The 27,662-nt window shown below is 50.4% G+C and overlaps 3 protein-coding genes and 1 long non-coding RNA gene across 4 annotated transcripts; 2 read left to right on the top strand and 2 right to left on the bottom strand.

Annotated features, from left to right (window-relative positions):
• Nucleotides 1–5,443: 5,443 nt before the first annotated feature.
• LOC112878064 lies at nucleotides 5,444–6,785 on the top strand. Its single transcript, XM_025942461.1, has 3 exons — nucleotides 5,444–5,568; nucleotides 5,928–6,074; nucleotides 6,173–6,785. Exons 2-3 carry the CDS (start codon nucleotides 5,985–5,987, stop codon nucleotides 6,668–6,670), a joined length of 588 nt encoding a protein of 195 aa, XP_025798246.1. The 5' UTR covers nucleotides 5,444–5,568; nucleotides 5,928–5,984; the 3' UTR covers nucleotides 6,671–6,785.
• A 1,074-nt stretch (nucleotides 6,786–7,859) lies between these two features.
• Nucleotides 7,860–12,182, bottom strand: LOC112876171. The gene is made up of 5 exons (XM_025940219.1): nucleotides 11,920–12,182; nucleotides 10,812–10,976; nucleotides 10,406–10,578; nucleotides 8,260–10,294; nucleotides 7,860–8,165 (listed from the first exon to the last, which is right to left on the bottom strand). The coding sequence occupies exons 1-5, from the start codon at nucleotides 12,160–12,162 to the stop codon at nucleotides 8,106–8,108; spliced, it is 2,676 nt and encodes an 891-aa protein (XP_025796004.1). The 5' UTR covers nucleotides 12,163–12,182; the 3' UTR covers nucleotides 7,860–8,105.
• Nucleotides 12,183–19,097: 6,915 nt separating this feature from the next.
• LOC112874558 lies at nucleotides 19,098–20,917 on the bottom strand. Its single transcript, XR_003225002.1, has 4 exons — nucleotides 20,673–20,917; nucleotides 20,475–20,576; nucleotides 20,289–20,392; nucleotides 19,098–19,364 (listed from the first exon to the last, which is right to left on the bottom strand). It is a non-coding gene; the product is annotated as an uncharacterized LOC112874558 (long non-coding RNA).
• A 1,849-nt stretch (nucleotides 20,918–22,766) lies between these two features.
• On the top strand, nucleotides 22,767–25,956 carry LOC112874557 (subtilisin-like protease SBT1.7). Its single transcript, XM_025937934.1, has one exon. It carries the CDS (start codon nucleotides 23,181–23,183, stop codon nucleotides 25,470–25,472), a length of 2,292 nt encoding a protein of 763 aa, XP_025793719.1. The 5' UTR covers nucleotides 22,767–23,180; the 3' UTR covers nucleotides 25,473–25,956.
• The last annotated feature ends 1,706 nt before the right edge of the window (nucleotides 25,957–27,662 follow it).

Here is a 27,662-nt window from a genome sequence, read left to right as displayed (position 1 = left end):
TGAATAGACATTCCTCAAAAATCTGAAAAAATTCTTCGCAGGAATTAAATGCGTTGGAACTTCCGACAATGTGTAGGAAGTTCCGACGGGTTAGAACTTCCGACACTGGACCGGAACTTCCGACAAAGCTAAAGTTCTTATACGAAATTTAAAATTAAACTTGAAACTGCAGAACATGCCTGAATCAAAAGTTGTACAATAATACTAGGAGACTTCTGCAGGTGATCTTTCCAAGCACAACAACTCGAGTACATAGATCGGCATAAAACAAACTCTAGGTCAATAAGAACTAAATAAATGCAATAATCACAAGACACAGGAGACTTATTCCCGAAATTCACTTCCACTAAGGAACCTACGTCTCCGTTGAGAAGCTCACAAAGAGCCGGATCTTCCATTAACCCTTTACCTTACTCAAGGATTGAGTTATTTACTATGAAATCCACAAAGGATAGGGTAATACAAACTTTCCAGGACGCACACACACGAGAGGACGCTCCACGAGCGACACCAAACGGTCTAGAAGCAAGCTTCAAGAGTAACAAACATGAATCAATGGATGAAGATGCTTCAAGTACTTTTGAGATAAACTTGGCTGCCCTCACACTCAAATGGTTAAGTCTCACACCTCAATCTTACTCTTACCGAAGCTCTAGCTCAAATCAACTAAAGGATTAGCTCAATGAGGGATTGGGGAGGAGTAGTAAATGCTCTTGGAGGTGTTTGTCTCGGGTTAGGTTAGCAGCAAGTAAAGAGGGGCTGAGGGGGTATAAAAATCCAAGTCCCAAAAATTAGCCGTTAGTGCACTGGTTAAGTGATCGTCGGAACTTCCGACAATTTTAAAACAGCTGGCTGAAGACCCCTTGTTGGAAGAATCCAGCTTCTTCCAACACATACTGAACCAGACAGAAAACTAGGTGCACAAGTGTGTGATTTTGTGTCTCTCCTTGATGGTTAGCATCTCAAATAAGCACTTTGACACCTTCATGCTATCCATTCACATCTCTCTTAATAGTACGGTATTTTCTAAACTCAAATTCAAAATATAAAATAAGTAAGGATCTTCTTTTAAGACCAACACCATCCTTTAAGCAAATTTAACGTCTTTTCATGCTCTTTTTCATTTTATTAAGTTTTAACCGGTCCAAAACTCGACAAACTCATTAGCTCCTTAATTTTGTATGTCATCAACACCAAAACCCACTTAGATGGGTCATATTCGTAAATACGTGTAAGGGCAAGGACCAAAGTGCAAAAGTTCACAAAAAGTATTCAAATAAGGTCCTAATCAGAACAAAACCTATTCTAGCGGGTAGATTATATTTTTAGAAAACTTATGAAACTAGTTTCATATTTTTTGGAGGTACAGTTGATTTATTATGAATTTCTAAGGAAAAATCAATTTTTGAAATTAATAAATGGTTACTGGAAAATCACTCATCAGTGTCACGTGGCAGCACCAGAGCATGCCACGTGGTAGCATGACGTCAACGCTGACCGGTCAACACTGACCAGTCAACGGGTCAAAGGTCAGTGGGACCCCTGGTCAGTCTCACCCTGAGGCTGACAGGTGGGGCCCACGGGTCACGTCGGGTAAAAAGGGAAAGAGAAAGAGACACGGCTCGATTCTGGGGTCAAAGGTGTTAGGCCGGCTTAGTCGGTCCAACAAGGCTCGGCTTGGCTTCACGGGTCGGCTTGAGGTGTTAGCGGGCTAGCTCGGCTTGCGGCTTGGCGGGCCAGCTCCTCGGACCATTAGCTCTGGGTCTTCTCCTCCTTCTCCCACCAAAAGGCCGGGTCCATGCGTCGGCATCTTCTCCTCCATCTGGCAGCTGGGGCCCAGGTGTCAGCCTCAAAGCGGATCTGGTGCGGCTGTGCTCCGATCTGGTGTGGCAACTAGCTTGCATGCGTGCGTGTGCAGAGGAAGGTGTGCACATGTGGACGCACGTGAGGCGCTTGGCGAAATGCCGTAGTGACACGCGCGTGCGCCACGGCACAGCGTTGCAGGGACGTGCGCGGTCACCGTGGCCGTGGCGTGGCCATGGCACGACGGTGGTGGCTTGGTGAACGGGAGGCTAGGTAAAAAAGGCTCGGCCTTGGCCGGCGGCTTGGGCGTGCGCGCACACGCGCGGGTTCCTGGCATCCCAGGGCCGTGGCGTGGCCTCGCCATGCGCGTGGGGCACTGGCACTCAGGGCCCGCGTCACGACTTGGCGGCGAGGTGAGGCGACGGCGGCTGCGGGGGTGTAGAGGCGGCGTGACAGGCTCCTACAGGCGAGGCAACCAAGGGGGGTAGGGTCCTAGGGCTCTTCTATAGAGGGCTCATCGGCGGCGCCGGCAGCACTAGGTTGACGGGATTGGGTGGCGACCTACCGGTGGCTCGAGTGACGACGGCTTGGTGCAACGGAGAGGTGAGGCAGGCGGGTCGTGGCTGTGCAGGATGCGTGGCTTCGTCGATGGAGTCGATCGGGCGCAGGCATGGTGAAGCTCCGGTGGCGTGGCGTCCTCCGGCGGCGACTCCTACTTCTCCACTCCCTCTCCTCCTCGTCCTCTCTCTCCTTCTCTTGGTGTGGCAGCGACGGAAGTGGAAAACTCCAATTGAGCTAGGATTTCGAGCGGCGGCCGAAGGGGATTTATAGGGTAGCACTAGGGTTTGGGCACGGCTGTGGGCGGCGTATTTTGGCGTCCGGGCGGGGATGCGTGGTGGCATCGCAGCGATGTGGCGCTAGGGTTTGGGTGCGGGCGGTTACGCTCCTTTGGCGGCTAGCGAGAGAGCAGGGCGCGGCGCGGGCATCGCTGTCGCGTAGCGGGGCAGGCTTGGCGCGAGGTGGGGTGAGGCGTGAGGCGGGGTGGCGTCGAGAGGAGAGGGATAAAGCTGACATGCGAGGCCCGCATTGGCTCGATGGAAGGTAGGGTTAGGGGAGCGGTGCTTGGCTGCGCGGACCAGGCTGAGTTGGCCGTTGGGCTGCGCGTGGGATGCAGGCTGAGGCGGTCAGCTGGGCTCGGGCCGAGGCTAGGTCAGGTTCCTTGGCCGGATTTTGTTAGAGTTAAGGTTTTGAAATTGAATTTGGAGGGTACACTTCAAATTCAACTTCCGCACAAATTCAATCAATCAAATAAAATCCAAATAAAGCCAAATTCAATAAGAACCAAACATTTCACACTAACAAATATATCCTTAGGGTGGATAGATTTTTTTTAAAACTACTAGAAATTTGTAGGGAGAGAGAAGGTATTCTTATGGTGAATTCTAGCTAGTAGCATAAACATGAAAAAGTTTCTGAAAATTGCACTTTTCGATATACAACACTTCGTAAAAATTATTGGATGTTACATAAATCATCTAAAAAGAGCCAAGCGAAGTCAATACGAGGGCACCTAAATGTCCGCTGCCATTGCTTTTCGACCAAAAAGGGTGCGCCGGGGGGCCCGGGAGTCCCGCGCGCCTGCGGCGGCCCGATCCGTCCGGTGGGTCCCGACCTGCCACGTACGGCGGCTGCGCCTCCCGCCGCCGGCAGCGCGTGCGTCGCCGCTGTCTCTCATCTTATCCGCTCCATCTCGTTCAAACCCAGAGCTCAGTCCGACGGCCCCTTTTAACTTCCTCCATGCGCTGCTGCCAAAATTCATACCAAGCAATGCAAGGATCATCATCACAGTTCAGAAGAGTCCCGAACAGCTTGGGTTGGGATCACGGGGCAGCAATGATCCCTAAAATATGCAGGGATCGGAGAGATGCTTTGCGTTGCTTGCTCTCAAAGGGATCGATGTCGATGATGGCCATGTATGTAGCTCCACTCCAGGCCCTAGAAAAAGAAGAGCCGCGCGCTTGCGCCGTGTATGCGTGGCAACATATATACAAGTACAGTACAACATGCACTCACCTTGGCGTGGCTCTCCATGTCGTCACCTATGCCATGTGGGAGGATCGATCTCATCGATGGTCGATGGATCCACACGCCGCCCGCTGCCCGTGCATCCATTGCCTTTGCTTGTTTTCAGTGACCAACTACTGATTACTGAAAAGTGCATTTTTATCTCAGTTTCAGAGCTTCTGCAGACTGCAGCTGCCCCGGCCCCTCGAACTCATCCCCACCAATCTTTTTTTTTTAATAAACATCCCCACCAATCTCATAAGTCAAGTGTAGTATTTGTTTGTTTCAGGTTTTTCTATGGTCAATGATGCTTCCACTTCTGCCAAGTTCTTATCGGAGCAGTGTAGTGTATCAATGAATCAACCTACCTGTATGTGGTATAGTACATTCTGCTCAAACAGATGCACTGTAACTGTATATGTCTATTGTATTGTATATGTATCTGACCATGATTTGGTCGGTGGATGCAGAGACTGCTGGTGGTGGTGGTAGGGGCCGGGCCAGGCCGGGCCGGGCCTGCCCTGCGCTGCGCATGGCATGCATGGTACAACGGTGAAGGCAGCCACGCCCTCGACATGCATGCATGATTCAAAGAGGCTTGCAGTCAAGGCATGTGATCATTATCAATGTTTCCCAGTGCTGCAGCTAATGAGGGGAAAAAATTAAAGGAGCCAGGACAGTAACCTATAGCTGCTGGCCTGCTCCTAATAACTCTCTTATGGCTGTTACAAATCATATCATAGCTACTAGCAGCGTGTTGAACGCTGACTGTGGTCGATCTGCACCCAAATGAATTACCACTAGGAAGTGCTTCATTGACAAGGCAATTTCCCAATGGGTACTTTATATATTTGTCGTCGCCTGTTTTGAGTTCGTTGTTGAATCATATCTCACACAAACTTGTTGATGCTTGAATAATACCAGCTACTGATCATGTCTCGTTCTCATGAGGAAAACTACGGTATGGACCCAACGTGGCCTCTCGTCATATATACTATATATTTCTCTTAAAATTGCACAGGCAATGAGGCAAACTCTGAAACTCATCAGGGTCAGTTATTATTCGGTGGTACTCTTGAATGATGCAAGTTTTCATGGCATAGTTTAGTTATTTGGACCTCAAATATCTTCATGAATCGATGGAAAAAAGGTATCCAAGAAGTAGCCAAGTGAGAGAAGCAAATAGCGATCATAATTTGGAGCCGGAGGGGGTGCCCATGTACGAGCGCAATAAGCACTGTCAGTGCATGCATCGCGTTGCACTGCATGCCCAGTTGCCCAGCCACACAGAGAAACTGACACTGGTACTGGTACTGGCCTTCGTTCTACTGGCCCGTGTGGGGCCCGCACCGAGTGGGGGCCAGCCAGCGGCTAAGCTAGGCTCCTGCCAATGCTGTCTGCTCCGGGAGGGGCAGCTCATGCCATTGCAATGGCTCTTGTTCGGCATGCCAAAAGGGCCAGCGCCCAAATATTCTCTCGAGGCATCATTGCATTTTCTGCAACCTTTCTGAGATGGAGCTGCCCGAGTTTAGCTTATAAAACACCCCCTCCCTTACTCTCACTTTGCTCCCCCAGTAGTGGCTGCAGCATCTGAGACATCTTTGCTCTCTCACTCTTCCTTCTCTTGTCTCATGCTGCCGGCCGGCTTCAACTGACTGAAGAGAAACCTACTGAAGAGAGGGAGACAAGAAAAGTTTTAAGGTAAAGGACAAGCATCTCTTATCTTGATCCAGTTGATAAATGGGGCAGTAGTCTGTCTCGGCTTAACTTCCAGATCGGTTCTGCCGTTGTTCCTCGTGGGATCCGGTGGCTTCAGTGTTCTGTACTACCAATTGCGTATCATTATATGAGGGAGTGTTTGCTCATTACTTGCATGATAAAAACGCCCGTATCAAAGCAGCCTTGACCTTGAGGTCATCCTTTCTTGTTGGCATGTGTTGATTTGCTTGCCTCATAGTTTGATCCTCGAATTCAGCAACCCTGAATCCTAGAGAACACACATCGGTCTCCCTTTCCAGCAATTGAGGAGCTTCCCTTTTATTTAATTATTCTTGCTGCAGGATATTCAGTCAGCTGGTTGGTATTCATTGAGAGGAAGCGCCAGTCAAGCTCACAGGATGGTGCAGGTGGAGAAGCTTGTGAATCACTGCGATATGGAGCTGATGAAGATGGCCATGCTCAGGCACGAACAGACCTTCAGGCAGCAGGTACGGCAACACATTCAGACGCAAACTGCAGGAGAACCTGGTTAATCCACTCCGATGAACTTCTCACAATTGTTTTGCCCATTTCCTCTTCACAAAAGGTTCATGAGTTGCACCGGCTGTACCGCGTCCAGAAGCAGCTGATGATGGGCGGCGGCATGTCGAGGCCGCCGTCGGAGCTCATCAGCTGCCGGCGGCATCAGAATAGGCGCGGCAGGCAGCCGCGTCGCGCGCTGGACCTAGGCCTGCACCTCCCAGCTGATGACTACATCCTCGTCGCCGGCGCGGACAACACAACGCCATCGTCGCCGAGGCAAGAGGACGGGCTGGAGCTGACGCTCGCCGTCGGCAGCGTCAGCGCCAGCAGCAGGAGGAAGCGCCGGGACGAGGGCACCGGCGCCCCCTTGGGGTCGGACTGCTCCGGCGGGAGCATGACGTCGACATCGTCGTCCACCGGCACCGCCAGCGGATCGCCGCCACACCGGAGGGCGGTGCCGGCGTCCCGTCTCCAGGAAGGGGCGGCGGCGGTTTTGAAGCAGCCGCAGCCGCAGACGCGGTCGCCATGGCTCGTGCAGTGCCTCAGCCTCAAGATGGCGTGAGATGGCCAGCCAGTTGGGCCACGGCGGTGGTCATGGCCGTCGGATTTGCAAGGCCGTGGTGTCTGTCGCTCGTAGGTAGAGGTAGCTGCTACTGCTGGATTGCTAGGGGCTTTGGCATGCCTTGTCAAGTAATATAATAATGCTGTTTGACCAACTGTTGATATCTAATAAGACCCTCTCCAACGGGGTAGCTTTAAGCTAGCTGCGAAAGTTTTTTAATCGATGAACAGTAGAAAAACTGATGAGATATCGTAGCTCTAACATTTCCCTATGCATTTCCCTCTCACACGTACGTTTCCTTTAGCACTTGCTTAGCCTGTGCGCTACTATCCAGTGCTAGCTTAGACGGCCTAAACGAGCACCTGCAGACCAATTTTCAGTAGTGCTGTTGATCACCACGATTGGTGTAGCTCATGATTTACATGTTAACATGTGTGAGCATGGAAAACCGATTCTAGCCACACACACACACACAAAGGCACTTCAGAGATGATTCCGCGAGAGGTGGTCATATAGCTCTAGAAAGCACATCACATTTTAGTATTTTACACGAGACATTTATTTCAAAAGTTTTACGTCAGACATATAACATATTAAAATGGAGTTCATAATTCGGCAGAATTCGTTGCGGCTTGCAAGAATAAACTTCACAACTGTGTTACACATGGTATGTTAAGGTTTGTATATGGTTGTGCATTATTCAGTAAAGATTCTCGCTATAAACGTCCTTCCCTTCTTCTGCATCCCCTCGGGCCGACACAACACGGGCTATGACTAACTAGCTAGGTCCATCCCCTCTCTCCTTTCTGATGATCCAGCTTTTCACCAAACTTTCAGAGCAGGAGGCAAAGAGCAGAGCAGGCATGCCAAAATGTCAACTGGAGGGAAAAAGTAACACTGACACCTTAAAGTTTCAAATAAGCTATCGATTGTACAACAGTCATGGGAAACAGTAACTGAAAGTAGACCACTGGTATCGTGGACATCTCTGGGTATTATCCAAAACACAGGCTATAAGGCATAAGCAGAACACAAGGCACGGAGAAGTGTATGCAAACAATCGTAGTGGCAAAGATGTCTCAGAGATCAGAAGGAAAGTGCATCGCGGATATAGTTTGGTGAATTTGCAGCTCGTTCATCCTTATCTGTGATCAGGCAATGCAAGAAGCAACCAGATAAAATGCATATGTATACCAAGAAGAATCAACTATATGCTATCAGCATTTTTATTAAACACATCAGTGAGTACTGAGTAGTAACTGCAGCTAGACAACTGCATTGAGCAACAAGCGGGGGGCAAATAGTAGTAGAGTCCAGCAAATCTATCGGGGATATCATCTAGTAACCTGTTGACAATGTCAAGCTTTACGGCAGGTCAAGTTGTGTTCAGCAGAAGAAAGGAGTTCAGAGCTTGCAGTTTCCTCCGAGCTATTGTTCATAGCTCCCTTGCAGCAACCATCTGCTTCTGTTCATTCTCAGCTATCCTCCAAGCAGCCTAGAAACCAGTAGAAACATTTCAGATGTCAGCCTGAAAGGAACAAAATTTTCTTTTACACGTTTCAGATGATGCTTTGGTTTAATAGAATTACCTTAGCTCTCTCAATCTTGGACACATGAGGCTTCATCGAGTTCCCAAGGCCCATTCCTCCCCACGCATCCAGAAGCTCCTTCTCTCTTGCTCTTCGACGCTCTAAGACAGGGTTTAAGCCACTGGCTGGTGTTTCTTCGGCAGCAGATGCTAGCTTGGCCTGCTCAAGTTTTGTTGGACGCTTGACAAAGATGTCAGCCAAACTTCCTGCTGCTCCATCTGTACATTGTGCATCACTCTTCTTTAGCAAGATCTTACCCCCATTCTTTTCATGCTCAATCTTCTCCTTTTCAAGCCTGGAGATGTTCTTGACTAAGACTTGATCTAAACTGTCCACAGCAATGTCACTGTTACAGGGCCGTTGCTTCTCATTCTGCATGTTGGTTCCTCCTCCCAATACATTCCTCTTTTCATATTCCATCTTTTCCCTTTCTAGTCGACTTACATGCTTCACTAAGACTTGATCTAAACTTTCAAATGGTTGCGCATTGTTACCATTCTTTCGCTGATCATGTGGCACATTGGTCCATCCTTCACCCAATGGATTCCTCTTTTTGTAATCAATCTTTTCCCTTTCAAGCCTAGATACATGCTTCACTAAGATATCATCTAAGCCCTCTGACACAGTTGTGCTTTGACCATGCTTCTCAGGATGTTTGTGCACATTGGTTTGTCCTTCACGTGCTTCCCTCTTTTCCTTCTCCAATCTATGGATTGGCTTAATGAAGACCTTATCCAGGCCAACATCTAATGTGTTGCCATCTACAGTACAGAAGGATTTAAGTGCTTCCAGCTTAGCAGCTTCGATTCGAGTTAATCTTTTACCACCCTGTCTGCCCATTGCACCAGAGGGCGGTAGCTGATGTGAATATAAACTTCTGTTCTCTTTATCTTCTTGCACATAATCAGAGAAGTCTTGGATGTGATTGCTGTCTTCACCTGATCTCTTGGAATCACAGCTTCCCTTTAAATCACTCTTATCTTCAGCTTCTAACTGTGTCCTGTTGAACTCCGGTTCTTTGTTTGCGGACTGCACATCACTGGCTTTGACATCTTTGTAGCTTCCTTTCAAATGAATGCTTTGATTATTTTTCTTTGCTTCCAGGACCTCCTTCTCAAGCTTAGATACATGCTTCACAAGAATGCTGCCCAGATCTGAAGTAGATTCTGCTGCCTTTGCATTGCTGCTGGAAAATTGGCTGGGGGCATCATGTGCCACAGATTTTATCGAAGTGGCTTTTCTGCTTGCTTCTCTTGCTTCCTGAACTTCTCTTTCGAGTTTCGAAAGATGCTTCACCAAAAACTTGTCCAGACTTGGTAGCTCAGAAGCAACTTCTTTCTTTGGCCCTTGGACATCAACCAAGCTCGCTGCAGTAGAATACCTCCTTGATTGTGATCTGAGTGACCCAGCACTAACGTTGTTCACAGGATCTGTTTCATGATATTTGCCCCTTTCACTTTGAAGTGCAGTGTTAAGCCCAGATGTGGCTACAATGACTGCCAGGGAAGCAAGCTCATCTTCATGAAGAGCTTTTAGCCTTTCAAGCATAATGCTAACTACATCTATGGATTCTTGAACAGTTGTGGTATTGAAATCAGAAGGAGCACTGCTGCCAGTGATGTCTTCTTTATTGAGTTTCGAGCTACTTGTACCTTCATTGCTACAGTCACCAAGCTGCTGTTTGTCATCAGAATTCAAATCAGCCTCTGTCAAATCAGGATTTTGGCTTATTTTCCATAGCAGCTCCTTAAACTCTTCTCTCTTTGCTGAATCTGGAGAGTTTGCGAGTCGAACAAATGCCTGTTTAACTGCAGCAGAGACCTCCATATCAACCTGAAAAGCAGTCTGAAAGGATGCAGTAACTTTATGGGTTGATCGTCCTCCAGTATGTGATGACGATTCCACCTCATACTGCTGATGTGGACAATCTGGTCTGTCATACATCATCACGCCCATTGCTCTAGCTTCCTCGAATGCTTCTGTTGCTCGAAGCATGGCCTTTTCCCTATCTTCTTCAGCATTTTTATTTTGGATCCTGTAGCAAAATTAAATAAAAGAATTGAATCACGAACAGAAAACATAATAAAAGAATGAATGCATAAGGTCCAGCATGAGAGATTAAAAGAGTATGTGGGAGTAATCTCACCTGGCTGCTCGAAGAATTCTACACCATGAAGCTTCAACCATAGCTGCTTTACGAGCTTCTGTCGCCTTTCTGGCAGCCTCTCTAGCTGCAATCTTCTCCCTTGCCATCCTTGTATAGTGAGGATTAGCATTTCCTAGAGTCTCATGAAGGGATGCAGTCATTCCATCTGTTTCCTACAGAAGACAGAAAGGCAGAGCTTTAATCCTTCATGCTAAAAAAATAAATCTGATTTCCCTTCTCCTTAATTTTTTGGGTTCTGTCTAGACAAGAAATATTCAGGTAACGGAAGAATTTAGATTGCAATTTTGTAGTCAAACATTACATTTATGGGCACTAAAAAACATTGAAAGCAATGCTCAAGCACTTCACGAAAGAGAAGCACCATTTGACTTTATTCATTGGATACCTGAAGATGCTTTATCTTCCTCTTCATGTATGACTCGGTCTTCTTCCGAGGAGTCCAATTGATAGGTGAACCACTTCTACGATTCCTAGATTTTTTGAACTGCACTGTTGACTTATTCACAGATTTCAAAACTGAACCTCCTCCAGAATCTCTTGACCCTGGACTCTGCATGAAACAGTTGAATGAAAGACATGCAGGGGTAAGGATAACATTAAAACAATCACATATATACAGAACATTAATAATTTAAACGCACATCATGAACATTGGTAATGTTAAGAACCTAAATATATTCTTGAATCCACTCATTTATGTCAGCTAAGATCCCACCCAGCGTTTCCTTTGACAAAAACTATCAAATAAAAATATTCCTGCAAAGTGTATACCTCTTTTAGACCTAAAGAGTATGACTTAGCCCTTTGTAGATGGAATAGTTTGGGAACATGATTTATATTCTGTATGATGCTGATAATTGAAGAGTAACTGATGCTCAACCGTTCAGAAACTGCATACAAGTACAAGTCCTTTTTTCAGTTGACCCAGATTCTCAAAATCAATGAATTCAGCTGCCTTGTTATAATCGTAAGCTTGTGATGATAGCAGTTGAAATGAGAAAAGAAATTTTGTTGTACTGACTTTCTGTAGGCTATAAGTTGAACGAAGCATCCATTAGAGGTGAGAAGTAAAGATATTAAGCCAGTTCACAACCAGTCGTGATCCTACTGCTCCATCGAGTTGTGAGAATAATTGGACGAGATCACCAAGCAAGAGGGTGAGAATAAGTAGGGTTTTGACCAGGCATTTGACTCCAGCAAACTAGATCAACTAAAACGCAGAGATTCTACCGAGAATGTGAAGCAATAAATGCATGAAAACTGAAGGATTCCACGAAACACATCGATTGCTACACCGCTCAGATTGGGCGGCACATACCCCGGCCCGATTTCTTTTTCCGCCACAGATAAACATTCCAAGCCGGAGCCGCGCCTCGTGCACTCCCAGCGAACTCGATTTCCCCGCGCGAAGGCCCCCACCGAGCCCCCACGAACGCAGCAAGGCGAAATCTACGCAGCCGCTAGATCGAAGGGAAGGGGTCGAGCGGGCGAACCTTGCGGGCGCTCCCGCCGCTGCGGTTGGGGGAGGTCCTCCTGCGGGGCTTGGGCGTGGGCGAGGAGCACCGGGCGGCGGCGCACCCGACGCCGTCCTCGTCGGCTGCGCTGGGAGGAGGCGGAGAAGAGGAAGCGAGAGGCGCGGGCGTCGGCGAGGAGCAGCGGGCGTCGCCGTCACCTTCGCCGTCGGCTGCGCCGGTAGGAGGGGGAGACGAGGAAGCGGGAGGCGCGGCGGCGGCCATGGCGGTTGGAGAGGAGAGGCCGTGGAGGACTGGAGGGGGTAGGCGGAGGTGGGAGGAGAAGGGGGAGTCGAGGAGGGTGGGGAGATTTGGATTCAAATGGAAGAAGGGGAGGGGATCCGAGGAGAAGTAGCCGTTACATATTGAGAGAGAGAGAGAGAGAGAGGTGGCCGTTACGGACAAGATGAGATCGGGCAGGCGCTCGGAGGACAAGATGAGATTTGGGCCATAAATCCGTCACTAATTCCAGCAACCGCAATAGGTTAGAATTAAATTTTGTCCTATTTTGCTTTCAAACCTTTTTTCGGATTAGAAATGTCCGTAGTAACGTTGGAGCATCCTTTTTTTTTCCATCCAGATTCCAGAGAATTGATTGGATCCCATCCAAGCTTATTTTTTTCAGAAAAATTTGAAACATTACTTGAAGCTAACCCGAGTGCTATACGTCTCAGGCGGGGTGGGCTCAGGCCGGATGGTTGCGTCGCAGCCCTGGTGCCCGAGTGGTAAACGATGAGCGCGGCGACGGCCGGGTAGCCGCCGGTTCAGATCAGATAGAAAAAAAGTGGTATCTGGATCCAAAATTGCTAAACTAGCTAATGCACATGGAAAGTTCATTTTTGTTTTTGAAAAGTAAGTAGGAGCACCAGCATATCATTTGAAGGAGGAGAAGCGGTTCAATGTCCTACATAGTTATGAATACATAATAACTAGGAACACTCTTGCTTCAAAGCTTTTTCTTTTTTTACGGGTAAAGGAAAGCTTTATTGATTAGATCAAAGGATTACAATGGTTTTGATAAGGTCATGTACGCATGCAGATGCTCGACCTAACCGGACTGCCGTATGTGTAGTCCTTCGAGCTAAGTGAGCTAACTCATGTACAACTAGATTACACTCTCTCTTTACCGTGGCAACATGCCAATTCACCAGCAAACTCGCTTGGGCCTTGGCTTCAGCTATAGAGAAGCTGAGCGTGGATCGATCTTCAGTAGGTACTATCGCGGTACAATTAATCTGTCTCCACAATGATTGGATCCCGAGTCCATTGTCCTGCAAGGCCTAGTCCCTCCAGGCACTCTTACTTCAAAGCTAGCTGGTAGGTTGTCTAATCATAAAGCTATGAACCCTAACTGAACAATGAGTTCCCATTTTCCCACGTACCTGCACACGCGCGGCCATCTTCTCCTACTCTCTCTATCCAAAAAATTACAACTCTCGCTACTCGATGAGCAAGTCAAACAATTTTAAATTTGATAAAAATTTTATAAAATAGTATTAATATTTATATTATAAAATAAGTATCATTAGATTAATCATGTAATATATTTTCATACTGAAATTTTTTTTAATCATGTAATATATGCCTTAGCTCGCCTTGGGTGGTGTTCTTTGGCGGTTCTGCGAGGGGCTTGGTCCACCACTCTTCCGTTCCATATTCTTTTCTCCCTTTTTCTTTGTCTCCGGTGTTGCTCCTGAAATCCCGGACCAGATCCTCATCCTCTGATCCCAGACTTGCAGTGCAAAAGGGCGGTGCTATCGCAGATAACCAGCCGTTAATCTTCTCCTACTCTCTCTATCTAAAAAAAATGCAACTCTCGCTACTCGATGAGCAAGTCAAACAATTTTAAATTTGATAAAAATTTTATAAAATAGTATTAATATTTATATTATAAAATAAGTATCATTAGGTTAACCAAACTTGCAGTGCAAAAGGGCGGTGCTATTGTAGATAACCAGCCGTTAATGTTGGGCCTTTCTTGAGCTGTTTCGGATTCCCAGCCCACCTGAAATGCGCTGGGTTGCCGGGCATGCAGGCCCAGGCTCCTCTCGTCGACCAATCGACTAATCAAAATGGATGTGATCGATCAGAGGCACCGTACTCTCTCCTGACAGGTTGGGGGTGCAGAAACTTTAGGAGCACAGCGACGCTGCGTATCAGCTCACCAATATACAATCCGATCTGTGCGATTATCTCTGGTGTAGGTGTGGGTCTTTAATTTAATTCCGGTCCCGGTGCGTCAGGAAACTGATCGAGCGGCTCGGATGTGAGTGGCCGGCGCGCGGCACCATCGTATAGACATTTCGTGCAAAGAAATTGTCAGTGCAGTCAGGGTCGACGACGCCGCCAGCAGAAAACACACCTGCTGCAGCTTCCGTTGGACGCCGGCGGAGACCCCAGTGCATCGTGCGCGTGTGGTACGCCCAGTTTGTTCTGACTACTTCCTGAGCCGCCAGCTTCAGAGCTCTCGCAACTCGCATACTTCGATTAGGAAAGCGGCGCATGCCTGTATGTGGCCCATCCACGTCAGCGTCATCGCCGTCATCGGTTTCAAGGTGCAAAGCACGGAGCCACAGGGATGGAAGACATTCTTGGTCAATCACACCACACTGCCGCAAGGGCTTGCTAGCTTTGGTCTGAGAATTCTGATTCCAAGCAAACAGCTGGCTGTGGCTTGCGTCTGAAGAATGCGACGGCGCCGGGGGCCCTCGATCGGGTTGGCACGGACAACCAACGGCGCGCGCGCGGCGTCGACGGTGGCTGATCGATGCTCGAGGCCGGCGGGCCGCCTCGACGACGTCCCACCTACCGATGGCCGATGTGGCCTCAACATGTGCTGTGCTTGTAGTACGAGCTTTTGCCCCTCCTCGCGTCGCGCGCGGTCTGGCCTTTTTCTCGCTAGCTCGTTGCTGCAGCTAAGCCTGCAGCTGCAGGTGACAAACTGATAGCTAGTAGCGGTTGGCTAATCACACTGCTGCAGTGTCTGCAACTCACATGCAGCTGCATAATTTCGCCAAGTCAGCCGGCCGTCGCATCATCGCCCATGGCATCATCATCATCCATCCATCATGTAATTCGTTCGGGCCATCATCGCGACAGGAAGCATGTAACTGTAGGCGCTCCAGCTGCTTCCGTGGCTTTTGCGTCGTCATGCGGGGTTTGTAATAAGCTTGTTGTTGGGCGCTAGCCTGATACTTGCCCCTTGATGACTACACACATGCATACAGAGATTCATGAAATGAACTGTCCTGGAGAATGCATGATGGCAAGCTGGTATCATGACAGTAAACTCCCTAGCCTTGCGTAGGTTGGGCTTTATTGTTCCAGCTGCAGGTAAGTCGGTTCGTGCAACGCCCAATATTTTGCTACATCGATCGTGTAAAATTCTCGCCACAGTCTGACAGTCGTCGTTTCGGGAACTAGCTTGAGGCCGTACCAAATAGCCACAATATATAGAAGCTGCCGCGCGTTGCTATCTGCAGGTGATGATGAGCTGCTAGTAGTGGTAGGCTAATCAGTGATCACACTGGATACAGCAAGTAGCGACACGATCGAGCCTGCACATTATAGTATGGACGATCATCACATTATATTAGTACTCCAGGTCAGCCGGCGCGTCAACGTACGGCACCATACGGTTATATTCGGACAGCGTGATTAATTGATGCAAATAAACGATTCGTTTACAGGCGGCGCATCTGTCACTTTTTGATCGTCATGCCCTGTGCTGTGCATCACTTTATTAGGACTGTGTTAGGAGTATCGATCTGTCCGTCCGCTGATCCGTACACGTACTCCAGCAGTTCAGCTTCATGCACGTCTTTCATCGGCACCGGCGGCAGATCGAGGGGTACTAACAATTTGCATTGGTTGTCCGGCCGGCTCGATCTCTGCTGTATATGTAATGTAAACCCTACTTGATCCAGCCAGGTTCGATGGCGGCGACTGCATGCGCCCAGTGGCGTCGCCAGCAAGCTTCGACGGCGATCGCGTCGGCCGGCCCGATCGGTCCGATCCGTCCAATAGAGTCCCGGCCCCGCCCTCGCGTGTGCACATGGATGGAATCGTGGAAGACGAAGTAGCGGTGCAGTGGACAGTGGTGGCCAGGCATTGCTGCATGGCTGGACAGGACTGGAGCAGCGCGTCAGCTTAGCCAGCAGCCGCCGCGACGCCCCCGGGGCAGGCGGGCAGTCCCACACTTGCTTGGAGCTATTAGATGCTCCCGCTTGGAGCTTTGCGGCGACACGCTCGGGCGGCGGTGGCCCGTGATATGGTATGGGCGCCCGGGTTGGATGAACACTAGCTAACGACGACACGCAGATAGATGAGCACGGTGCGAACTAACTGCACTCCCGTGTGTGGAGTTCTGCAACTTGCTGTACCATCTTCTCTGCAGCTTGCTGCCACAGGTGACCGCCACACACGGAACACATATATATAGCACAAATTGGCCGGTGTGCATGAGCTAGCATGCACGCGATCGAACAATAAGTGCAAGAGCTAGCTCCACTGATCTCCTTTCTATCCTGTCGATTTCTCCATGATCTTGCTAGCTACCTGCCCTTCTTCTTCTTCCTCCTCCTCTCCACATGGCGGTCCTTATTAGGGCCCTTGATATCTTATCCCTCGGCCCATTTTCAACACGATCTAGTACCAGTGTACCACCAGTACCGCCAACATGATGTTGAGCGCCCGTGATAGGGAAGAAATTATTCGAGGACCACGTACGCTTTCTTCAGAACTTGGAAAGCTGCCCCGGCCCACCCCAGTCGTTAGTCGCAACGACAGTAGTCGATTCTTGCGCGCCGTGCTGCTTACCCAATCATCGAACCATCATGTCGCGCGCTTCAGCAGCAGCTAGCTTTTCTCTGTATGTACTGCCGGGGCCTCCGCTAGCTATCTCCAACTAACGACCAGCAAGCGCGACGTCCCCATCACCCACCCTTCTCTTCCCTATTTTCTCCGTGCGACTGTGCTGCTGCTGCTGCATGGTACACGGCCGTACAAAACCAGCTAGCTGCTTTTTTCCATTCCACGCACCGAGGGCTGCAGGGGCGCTGCATTGCCTTCCTAATCGCCGCCTAATTTCGTTGGGCAAGCCTTCTCATCTCAGGCTTCTCCGATCCGTTTGTATATATCTGTACATGCTTAACGTAGCAATCAGCGGTAAAGATTCTCTATATATACACGGAGAGTATACTCTATAGCTGGCTACAGAATAGTTTATTCTGTAGCCAGCCCACCACATCCACCATCAAGCGAGCCATGGTCCCGTGTGGTGCGGCTATAGTTGGCCAAATGGGTTGGTCTAGTGGGTCGCACGAGGCATGACACGAAAAAACTCGACACTAATCCAGCCCGGCCCACTACCGATAGGGTCAGTGCCAACATGACCCGATGGACCGTGTCATGCCAGAGCCGGGACCTTGGCCCATAGTGCTGGTCCGGACACAACACGACTAACGGGCCTTATCCGCTCAGGCACGACTAATTTGGGCTAGGCCAACTAGCCGTTGGGGGCTTTGAGCCCATTAACGGCCTGCGATAGGGCCCCGAGTATATACCCCGCCGCCGCTGCTCCCCCGGGCAAACCCTAGCCAATTTCCTCCACTCCCCCGCGCCTCCTCGCCTCGCCTTCTGCCTTCGCTGCCCCGACTCGCCTGTGCTCTTCGGCTCCTCGCCTTCCTCCTCTCCGACCGGCGGTCCTCCGCCGCCGCCGCCGATGGCCGGCAGCCCGAGCCATCTCATCTCCTACACCCTCGCGCCCCTCCTCCACTCCCCTCGTCTAGATTCAGAGCACCTTGTCTTTTCCTTGTCCGACGGGCAGTCCTCCGCCGCCGCTGGCTTACACCCCGGCATGACGCGACTCTTCCTCTCCTACTCTTGTCCTCCTGTGTCCTCTCCAACTCCAGCTCGGCACTCCATCCCGAAACCCTAACCCTAGCCTAGTCTTCCACTCGTCATCTCCTTGTCCCCGTTGTCTACCTCATCGGCGGTTCTGGTGCTCCGGTTTGCAGTCTGTTGAGGAACCAGAGTGCCAGATCCGTGGGTTCCTGACCTCACCGGCGACTCTGGTGCTCTGAACTCGCCCTTCTTCAACCTCGGCAGCGGCTCTGGTGCTCTGGACTCGCCCTTCTTCGACCTTGCCGGCGGTTCTGGTGCCCGGCGGATCTGGTTCATTTTGCCTATAGTGTCTAGGTCGGCACTAACCCTATGGGTTTGCGGTGCTGATGGGTCGGCACTAATCCTTAGTTGTGCCATGGCTGGATCCGAGGGCAGGCACACAGTGCTGCCATGGCACGACACGACTAAGCCATCGTACCTAGTCGTGCTGTGCCTAGTACTGTCGTACCGATTAGGGTTAGGATCCAGTCATGTCGTGCCGGCCCATTTGACCAACTATAGGTGCGGGTCATTTATGCTTGCGGCGTAATTTGGGGTCGTCACCGGCTCACCGCTTAGGCAGCCACGTGAGCCGAGCCACGCTGCCACTCCTGGAAGCTGGTAGTCACGTCATTTATGGAAAATAAACGGTAATTAGTTCACGTACGCTGATTTCGGGAAATCGAGCTCATGTACGTCGTCGCGGCTTGCATGTAAGCTAGCGGATATAGGGGTTACGATGACACATTAGCATGTTTCAGTGTACACGTGCATGTGTTACGAGAATACTAGAACGAGAATGAGGTTAAATATAAGGCCAACAAAGGTAAATATTCAGGCAATTACGTTAATCCAGCTAGAACATCAGACGCCTCGGACACCTCACTAATATATGGTAAACTTGTTTCCATAATTCAAATGTCGTGAGACGATTCTGGCATCAATTTGGCACTTGTAACTTTCGTACTACAAATGGCATCATGATCTTCAAATGAAGATACTAATTTACCATAAAATAGTTATATTCACTCGGATGGCTCAAGATGACAAATAGAACCAGAGAATTACCACAATTCATCGTCAATGCACCATGATGTTCTGAAGAAACAGTTATTGTAGTGGCGAAACTAGTTTACCATGAAACTAATTACTTTTTCCATTAAGTTTCGTGAAAAACTATAACTATTTACTACATTCTACGCCCCTTGCATATGAATTACTAGAATCCATACCAACTATATTTGTAAATCCCACAATTCAATGGTGGTGTACGAGTATTTAATTTGTAAATGGTTTACCAGATTTGTGCATCGAGCTTTATAGCACATAACACACTGATGCATTTGTGCATCGAGTAAACAAAAACAAGTACAAGAAAATAAATACCAAGCCAGAATCGGCTATATATATTTTTGACACATATTTTCATCAGCTATACATATCAAGGCCTGTGGGCATTATCAAGCAGAAAGCTTCTTGATCATGCTCAGTGGCTTGTAAAGCATGCAGAGGAGGAGCTCTGACCTAAACTGAGGTACCTTTTCCTGCATTTGTAGTTTGAACAAAATTAGAAATAATGAACTAGATTGCATAGGCAGGCAATCATACATTAGAATTCCTAGTAAAAAGAAAGGTAGATCTAGCTTGCCAATAAGAAATGATCAGAAAATAAGCATTGTATTTGTATACTGGATCGACAAAGAAAAAACGAAGTCACAAGGAAGCTAGTAGACTAGTTCTAGAAGGAACATGTTCTACATACTGGTGGATCAAGGACTGACAATGCATTCGGGGATGGAATATGGTAACTCAAAATTAGAATATGAAACTAAATTGGTACATGGGGTATGATATATTTTACAATAGTGCAGTGTATGTACCTGAAGAGTGCATGGAATCTCACTTATGTATCGTCTTTTGCAGACTATGATTTTGAAGAAACAATTATGAGAAACGTGTAGTATGCATGTAAGAATTAACAATATAACAGTAATTTAACCAAATAATTTCATTCAAAAAAATTGGTTTGGCACAACTAGAAGAACATGGTGAAGCCAATACTTAAAATCGATAGGATCAAAACAATGCTATACAAACTGGTTCGTGCTGCAGTCCAATTTAGTTGGTATGGATGCAGCAATTACCAATTCCTTGTGGGAAATCAACAAGGGAAAATCACTTAAAAAACGGATGTACAGTGAAGGAATAAATCTAATCAAAGAGGAGTCGACTGCTAATCTGAGGGAATCCGCTGCTAATCCCAACGGAAACGGATTGTTTTGAATTAGTAAGGCGGAATTTAGCGGCTGCCATTTGAGAACAACGGAAAAGGACTAAAATTGTTGGATGAACAGTGAAGAAAAAAAATCTAATCCAATAGTAATTAGCTGCTAATCTAGAGAGAATCGGCTGCTAACCCAAAGGTAACCAGATCAATTCAAATAATATGGATTTTTGTGGCTCCTCACCTCAGAATCCTTGTCTCCGCGGGCCTGGACGAGGAGCAGCCAAAACAATTGGCAGGTACCTCTTGGCCGCCGCTGTGGATCACAAACTCATTTGCCCAACAGATCTACATGAATAAATCGATTTTCAATTCCCAGGAAGGAAGCGTGAGCAGAAAAGAAAAACAAACTGAGCAAGGGAGTACTTACCAACAAAATTGGGGATTATCAACCGTCAAAATTTGTGGTTGCAGGCTCATCTGCAGGTGGCCAATTCAAACGGAGGTAGTGGGAAAATTCAAGGTTAATCTCCTACGGAAACAAGATTTTATTCAGATAAATCTTACTCACCAGATCTCACGAGTCACGAAAGAACATGTTAGAAATACGAAACCTACAACAAATTACCAGCGTCATGGAAGGAGAGACGATGTGGAATCGGGACGCCATATATAGGTTGGAGAAGTCCGAAACCAATAAACGAGCGGCGGCAGTTCGGGCAGATCGCCGCGAACGGGATCGTCTCCAGCGGCGGCGCGTCTCGCGGTGAGCGAAGCAAGCGGCGATGTGGAGGGGGGTTTCTGTCTTTCTGAGGTCAACAAGGAAGCGTGATTTGGGGGCGCCGCGCGGCTCGAGACGGTTGGAGCTGAGCCGACCCGGGGTGGGAGAACGCGGTGTGTGCAGCGCGAGCTGGCTGTGCGGGACCGTGGTCGGGTACGCGGGTGCGGCAGGCTGGCTCGGTCCGCTCGGCTATTCTGTAGCCGGCTACAGAATATATTTTTCTGAAAAATTCATTGTACATGTTTATAGCTATTTCTACACGTGTATCTCATCATAACGTAGGATATATCTGATCCAATGAAAAATATATACGTAAAATATGTGATATACTAGAATATATATGATGGTATATATATTTTGTATGTAATAATACATACAGTATGTGAACATACTAATTTTTATATACTAGTAATTTGTATATACTAGTGCTAAAATATAATTATAATATATTTAAAAAATAGATGCATTTTTAATTTTTATATATATATTATTTTGACGTATCTTAGAATTAGTATATATACGCCTGGCAAGAGGAAAGAATGAGTATATATGCGCCCTGAAAGGAGTGGCGATCTAGACGGGCAAGCTTTGTCAAAAAAATTTCTAGTCCGATCCTGATTCCGTGTAGTGATTGTTGCCTCCTGGATTCTCCCTCCTCCTCTTTACCCCTCTCGCTATCGCGATTTGATGTCAGCGCGCGGTTAGGGCCATCTCTGGCTAGGTCCACAATGCTGGTCGCATCATCACGCCAGGCACAGCTAGCTGATGAGGACGAACAATATAATTATTATGCGGGGATTTAATTATCCCCGTGCTCGTGCGAGTTGGTTGCGAGATGGTGGGTTGAGTGCCCTGATGGATCACCTTTGCGCGCACTTTACCTTGATCGCGCGCGCGCGCCCAAGTTATTGGTCGTCCTCAAGCAAATCCAACCACGTCTCGCAGGTACGGATCGCTGGCACCTACATGTTCTGGCGACCGATGGTGATCAGTTCTGTAGTTATTATTAGGTTACTAAATCAACCGTACCAGTTGTAAGTGCGCTGAGATTCAGTTCAATCAGGAAGCAAGACGCAAACCAAGCCATCAAACCAACGCAATGCAGACATCTCTATCACTGTCAATTTGGTTCTTTCCTATTGTACGCTGCTTCTTCCATCCTAAAAAATAAATCCTTATTATCGCTCGGAATTTAAGTTCGATATACTCTTATCTTCAACGAATGGCCCTGCTTTCTTGTTATACCCTATTCCCTCCGTCCCAAAAAATAAATCCCTATTTATTATCGCTCGGAATTTGGGTTCGATATACTCTTATCTTCGACAAATAACCATGTTTGCCCCTAATTATTACTTATATTTAGCGTTAATTGATTCTTATATGCACATGCACTTTCTAAATAAGCTAAGATAACTTGTTTTTGGAATAAATTTTAAATTCTGAATGATTTTGACGGAGGGAGTAGCTCCGAGCCTCCGACGCTGCATCCGGGGTGAAATTTCGTCTTCATCCGTGAATTTTTGTCCGTTCCATTGGACGCCAGGCCGCACGTACGCGCGAGACAAAAGATGCGTTTGCATGTCATCCTCCAAACCTCTCTGTGCGCTACGCATACAAATACAAACACAGCATGCATGTCGGCATGTGAACACCGAGCTGCCAGTACCCCTGCGCGCACGTCCGCTATCTCTCCTCGCTAGCTAGCTGCTCGCCACACTGTCCGCACGCGCGCACGGGCCTCCGTCCACAGATCCCTGAGCTGAGCCGACTAAACTTTCTTTATCTGCGGTCGACAAGCCCAGCTCAGCAAGCAGCAAGCTCACGGCCATCCCGAACCGATTCCTCCAAAAAATCTCCTCCATCCCCATGGCTGCTTAGCATGGGAGGTAATCAGGTAACAGCGCGATCCGTCGCCGATCCGGCCGCCAAAGAAAGGTCCCAAAGTTTGCCAAGAAAAACAAATCCATGTGACCCGTCGACCGACCAGCTCTTTCGTCCCCTTTCTTTTCCTAGTGCGCGCGTATGCTCATCCTTGTCATCTTTGTTTAGTTTTACTCCTTTCGATCGATCGCTTACCCCTAAGCAAGCAATCGCTTAACCACACAAAACCTTCACCTCTTTCTTTCTTTCTTTCTTCAACCTCTCCATCCACCTCGGCCTCTCCTGCAGCCTTTTTCAGTCGTGCGCGCGCCACCAACCGCCCATCTTTTGCTCACGCTCTTCCACTCCCCCTCTCTCCCAGTCTCAGGCTCCCAGCTCACTGCGTATATATATCTACACGTTCTTGTAGCGGCGAGCTAGCTCCGCCACAATATAAGCCACCAATCTATCTATCCACCTACCAACCTACACAAGATGGGTAACACCGTCATGCTGCGGGCGTTGGTGCTCGCGCTCGCGGTGGCCGCCGCCGCCGCCGGGAAGAGGAAGACGTACATCGTCCACATGGCCAAGTCGGCGATGCCGGCGGAGTACGCGGACCACGGCGAGTGGTACGGCGCCTCGCTGCGCTCCGTGTCCGCGGCCAACAAGATGCTGTACGCCTACGACACGGTCCTGCACGGCTTCTCGGCGCGGCTCACGCCGGCGGAGGCCGCGGGCCTGGCGTGCGTGGAGGGCGTCCTCGCCGTGAATCCGGAGGCGCGGTACGAGCTGCACACCACGCGGACGCCCGAGTTCCTGGGCATCGCGGGCGCCGACCTCCTCCCGCAGTCCGGGACGGCGGCGGACGTCGTCGTCGGGGTGCTCGACACCGGGGTGTGGCCCGAGAGCCGGAGCTACGATGACGCGGGGCTCGGGGAGGTGCCCGCGTTCTGGAAGGGCCAGTGCGCGGCGGGCGCCGGGTTCAACGCCTCCGCCTGCAACCGGAAGCTCGTCGGCGCGCGCTTCTTCAACAGGGGGTACGAGGCCGCCATGGGGCCCATGGACACCGACCGGGAGTCGCGCTCCCCGCGCGACGACGACGGCCACGGCACGCACACGTCCTCCACGGCCGCCGGCGCCGCCGTGCCCGACGCCAGCCTCTTCGGGTTCGCGGCCGGCACGGCGCGCGGCATGGCGCCCCGGGCGCGCGTCGCGGTGTACAAGGTGTGCTGGCTCGGTGGGTGCTTCAGCTCCGACATCCTCGCGGGCATGGACGCCGCCGTAGCCGACGGATGCGGCGTGCTCTCGCTCTCGCTCGGCGGCGGCGCCGCGGACTACTCGCGCGACAGCGTCGCCATCGGCGCCTTCGCCGCCATGGAGCAGAACGTCCTCGTCTCCTGCTCCGCCGGGAACGCCGGGCCCGGGAGCTCCACGCTCTCCAACGTCGCGCCGTGGATCACCACCGTGGGCGCGGGCACGCTCGACCGCGACTTCCCGGCGTACGTCGCGCTCGGCAACGGCAAGAACTACACGGGCGTCTCCCTCTACTCCGGGAAGCCCCTCCCCAGCACCCCGCTCCCCATCATCTACGCGGCCAACGCCTCCAACTCCACCGCCGGGAACCTCTGCATGCCCGGGACCCTCACGCCGGAGAAGGTGGCCGGCAAGATCGTCGTCTGCGACCGGGGCGTCAGCGCGCGCGTCCAGAAGGGCTTCGTCGTGCGAGACGCGGGGGGCGCCGGCATGGTGCTCTCCAACACGGCCGCCAACGGCCAGGAGCTCGTCGCCGACGCGCACCTCCTCCCCGCCGCGGGCGTCGGCGAGAGGGAAGGAATCGCGATCAAGTCCTACGTGGCCTCCAACCCGAACCCCACGGCGACGATCGTGGTCGCCGGGACGCAGGTGGACGTGCACCCCTCGCCGGTGGTGGCGGCGTTCTCGTCGCGCGGGCCCAACATGGTGACGCCGGAGATCCTGAAGCCGGACATCATCGCCCCCGGCGTCAACATCCTGGCGGCGTGGACGGGCAAGGCCGGGCCGACGGGTCTCGCCGCCGACACCCGCCGCGTGGGATTCAACATCATCTCCGGCACCTCCATGTCGTGCCCGCACGTGAGCGGGCTCGCGGCGCTGCTCCGGAGCGCGCACCCGGAGTGGAGCCCCGCCGCCGTGCGGTCCGCGCTGATGACCACCGCCTACGCCACCTACTCCGGCGGGGGGTCGCCCCTCCTGGACGCGGCGACGGGCGCGACCGCCACGCCGTTTGACTACGGCGCCGGCCACGTGGACCCCGCGCGGGCGGCGGACCCGGGGCTCGTGTACGACCTGGGCGCCCGCGACTACGTGGACTTCCTGTGCGCGCTCAAGTACAGCCCCAACATGATCGCCGCCGTGGCACGGAGCCGGAACGTGTCGTGTGCCGAGAACAGGACCTACTCCGTGGGCGGCCTCAACTACCCGTCCTTCTCCGTGCCCTTCTCCACGGCGAACGGCGACGGCGGGGAGTCCTCGGCGGCGGCCACCGTGACGCACACGCGCACGCTCACCAGCGTGGGCGGGGCCGGCAAGTACAGGGTGTCCACGTCGTTGTCCGGCGCCGCGCAGGGCGTGGCCGTGGCCGTGGAGCCGGCGGAGCTGGCGTTCGCGGCGGCGGGGGAGAAGAAGAGCTACACGGTGAGGTTCACGTCCAGGTCGCAGCCGTCGGGCACCGCCGGCTTCGGGCGGCTCGTGTGGTCGGACGGCAAGCACAGCGTGGCCAGCCCGATAGCGTTCACGTGGACCTGATGGGCACGATGGGTAGGTTTTTGGCGCCTGAAAAAACGGTGCGTGGGCAGACAACGGTCCCGGTGATGGCCACGTACACCGCCACGACCGGTCGAAGGGCCCGAGTGTAAAATTGGGAGGCCTGGAAGGGGGTCAAAGAAAAAAAAGGGGGGGTTGGGGGTGAAAATTGGAGGTTTCTTATGTGCTGCAAATAAGGTCATTAAAATCTTGGCAAGTGTCTAGCTAGATTGTGGTTTTGGAGTGTGAAATGTTGGTGGTGATGGAGATGGGATGATGGTGCTCGATGGGAGTGGAATTATTAGGAGGGCTGCCTGGAGGGGCTGGACCTGATTGCGACGCTGCAAGTGCCAGGGGCAGCTTCACAATGACTGATTTGGACCTGTTCTCCGCGAATGTTTTACCCTAAATTATCTCTATCTTTTTTAAAATTCCGTGGCGTTCCCTGGATCGTGGAATTGGATTAATTGGTGGCATGTTCCCATGATGCTTTGATTGTTACCAACATCGTAATTAGTAGGAGGACTTCTTCGAAACATTGGCACATCAAAGTAGGTGTCGGCACTTGAGGCCGTCGCCTTCCATGCCTCTGCTAGTGGTAGCAATATATACAGGGCTATAAATTGTTTGCAAAGTGGGAAAAAGCATGGCGCCTCAAAAAGGTTGCTAGGGTTGTGTTGGTGAGAGCCAGAAACAGAAGACATGGTGCTCGGGCCATGCAATGGCTCAATCTCCTGCATCAAAGCCCCATCCGGCAGGAGTGGAGGAGGACAGGGAGGCGCGGAAGGAAAAGAGAGAGAGGCGGCGAGTAAAAGCAGGGGCGCTGGCTGGTGAGAAGGGGAAAAGGAAACAAAGGAAGATGCCCGGTTTATTAATAAGCGCCTTTTCAGTTTGGTAGAGCCGAGCAGTGGCGTCCTCGTGGCACCACCCACACGGCCGCACCTGCTTGCTACTGAGCTTAAGGATAACGGTACGTAGGGCAGAGTAGCCAAAGGGGAAATGAAAGAGAGATTTGTTGAGGGCCAGGGCGAATAAAGCGGCGCGAAATGGAAAAATGCCGCGCTGCCGTCGCTGCGTGCTTTCACGACATCGTGCTCGGCGGCGTCGGCATGGGCCCGTGAGTTAGAAAAATGTGGCCTGGGCTTTCCTTTTCGCCTTCCAGCTGGCCTGGCCCAATGCCGAGACAATGCCTTTTGCTTTCCCTTTTCTTTTGTTATTATTATTACGGCGGTTTGTTTGTTGAGCAGGAGCCGGAGCCGGAGGTTGGGGGGTTTACGGGTAAATCGATTGATTCAGCTGCTGATTTCTTTTTACTGGAGCCAGCTGGTAATAGTCTCCAAAAGAAGTGCATGCTGCTGCATGATCGCATTCGTAGTGCAAGCAACAGTTCACTTTAGCTACCTACACACGTATGCATCTGCCGACGCAGCACCACCTAGAGGAGGCAATGCAAATCCTAAGACCAGCATCCAACCTTAGCAGCTCTCTTTTTTCTCCCCACTCCGAGTCCTTGACACTGACAGATCCTTTTTCTTATAGCTTACAGCAGGATATATGTAAAGATCCATTCAGGCAGGCATTGTTGCTCATGAGCATCCGAGGAATTCAAAAGGCGACATTTTTGCGGACAATTTCTACAACCTATTTGTGTGGATCATACTATCGCTTCAGCTCTTTAGGTTTATATATGATCAGTTATCCTGCAGGTAGCACTACTGTCGTGTGGCAGACACGGACCCGAGCACTATGCATAATACAGGCAACTTGTTCATCACAGTAGCTGCGAGTGTCAAATAATCTTAATAAAAGAAGAAACATCCAACCTACCTAGTAGCTTTGCTTTTTTCTTCCCCCCTCCCCTACCTTGACAGATTCCCCTTTTGTGGGAAGGGAGTGACGAGGACCCGTTCACCATGCAGGCATACTGAAACGAAATTCAGAAACATGATTAAAAAAAAAACAGCGTTGTTCTTGGAGAAAAACTAACACGATAAGGCAATACCTTTTCAATCATGCACTCAGTGGCATTGGGATAATGTGATCTACGTGCCATGATCCTCTCATCTGCAGCCAGCCGGAACGAGCTACGTGCAGAGATTATGAAAAGCAGCGACGAGGCAGATAGTGCTGCATCCTGATCTCTCTGCTCGATCTACCTGATCCTCTGTCCACACAAACAATGCTCTGAAGCCT

The sequence above is a fragment of the Panicum hallii genome, chromosome 9 (genome assembly GCF_002211085.1).
Source record: "Panicum hallii strain FIL2 chromosome 9, PHallii_v3.1, whole genome shotgun sequence".
In the NCBI taxonomy this organism is placed as follows: domain Eukaryota; kingdom Viridiplantae; phylum Streptophyta; class Magnoliopsida; order Poales; family Poaceae; genus Panicum; species Panicum hallii.
The sequence above is the reverse complement of the archived record's forward strand: the minus strand, read 5'-3'. Positions and strand labels throughout refer to the sequence as shown.

Excerpts from the sequence above, each read along its gene's own strand:
- LOC112878064 (XM_025942461.1), top strand. The coding sequence starts at position 5,985 with ATGGTGCAGGTGGAGAAGCTTGTGAATCACTGCGATATGGAGCTGATG. Across the intron at positions 6,075-6,172 it reads AACAGACCTTCAGGCAGCAG|GTTCATGAGTTGCACCGGCT; the intron begins GTACGGCAACAC and ends TCTTCACAAAAG.
- LOC112876171 (XM_025940219.1), bottom strand. The coding sequence starts at position 12,162 with ATGGCCGCCGCCGCGCCTCCCGCTTCCTCGTCTCCCCCTCCTACCGGC. Across the intron at positions 10,977-11,919 it reads GCGGCGGGAGCGCCCGCAAG|AGTCCAGGGTCAAGAGATTC; the intron begins GTTCGCCCGCTC and ends TGTTTCATGCAG. Across the intron at positions 10,579-10,811 it reads GGAAGATAAAGCATCTTCAG|GAAACAGATGGAATGACTGC; the intron begins GTATCCAATGAA and ends TGTCTTCTGTAG.
- LOC112874557 (XM_025937934.1), top strand. The coding sequence starts at position 23,181 with ATGGGTAACACCGTCATGCTGCGGGCGTTGGTGCTCGCGCTCGCGGTG.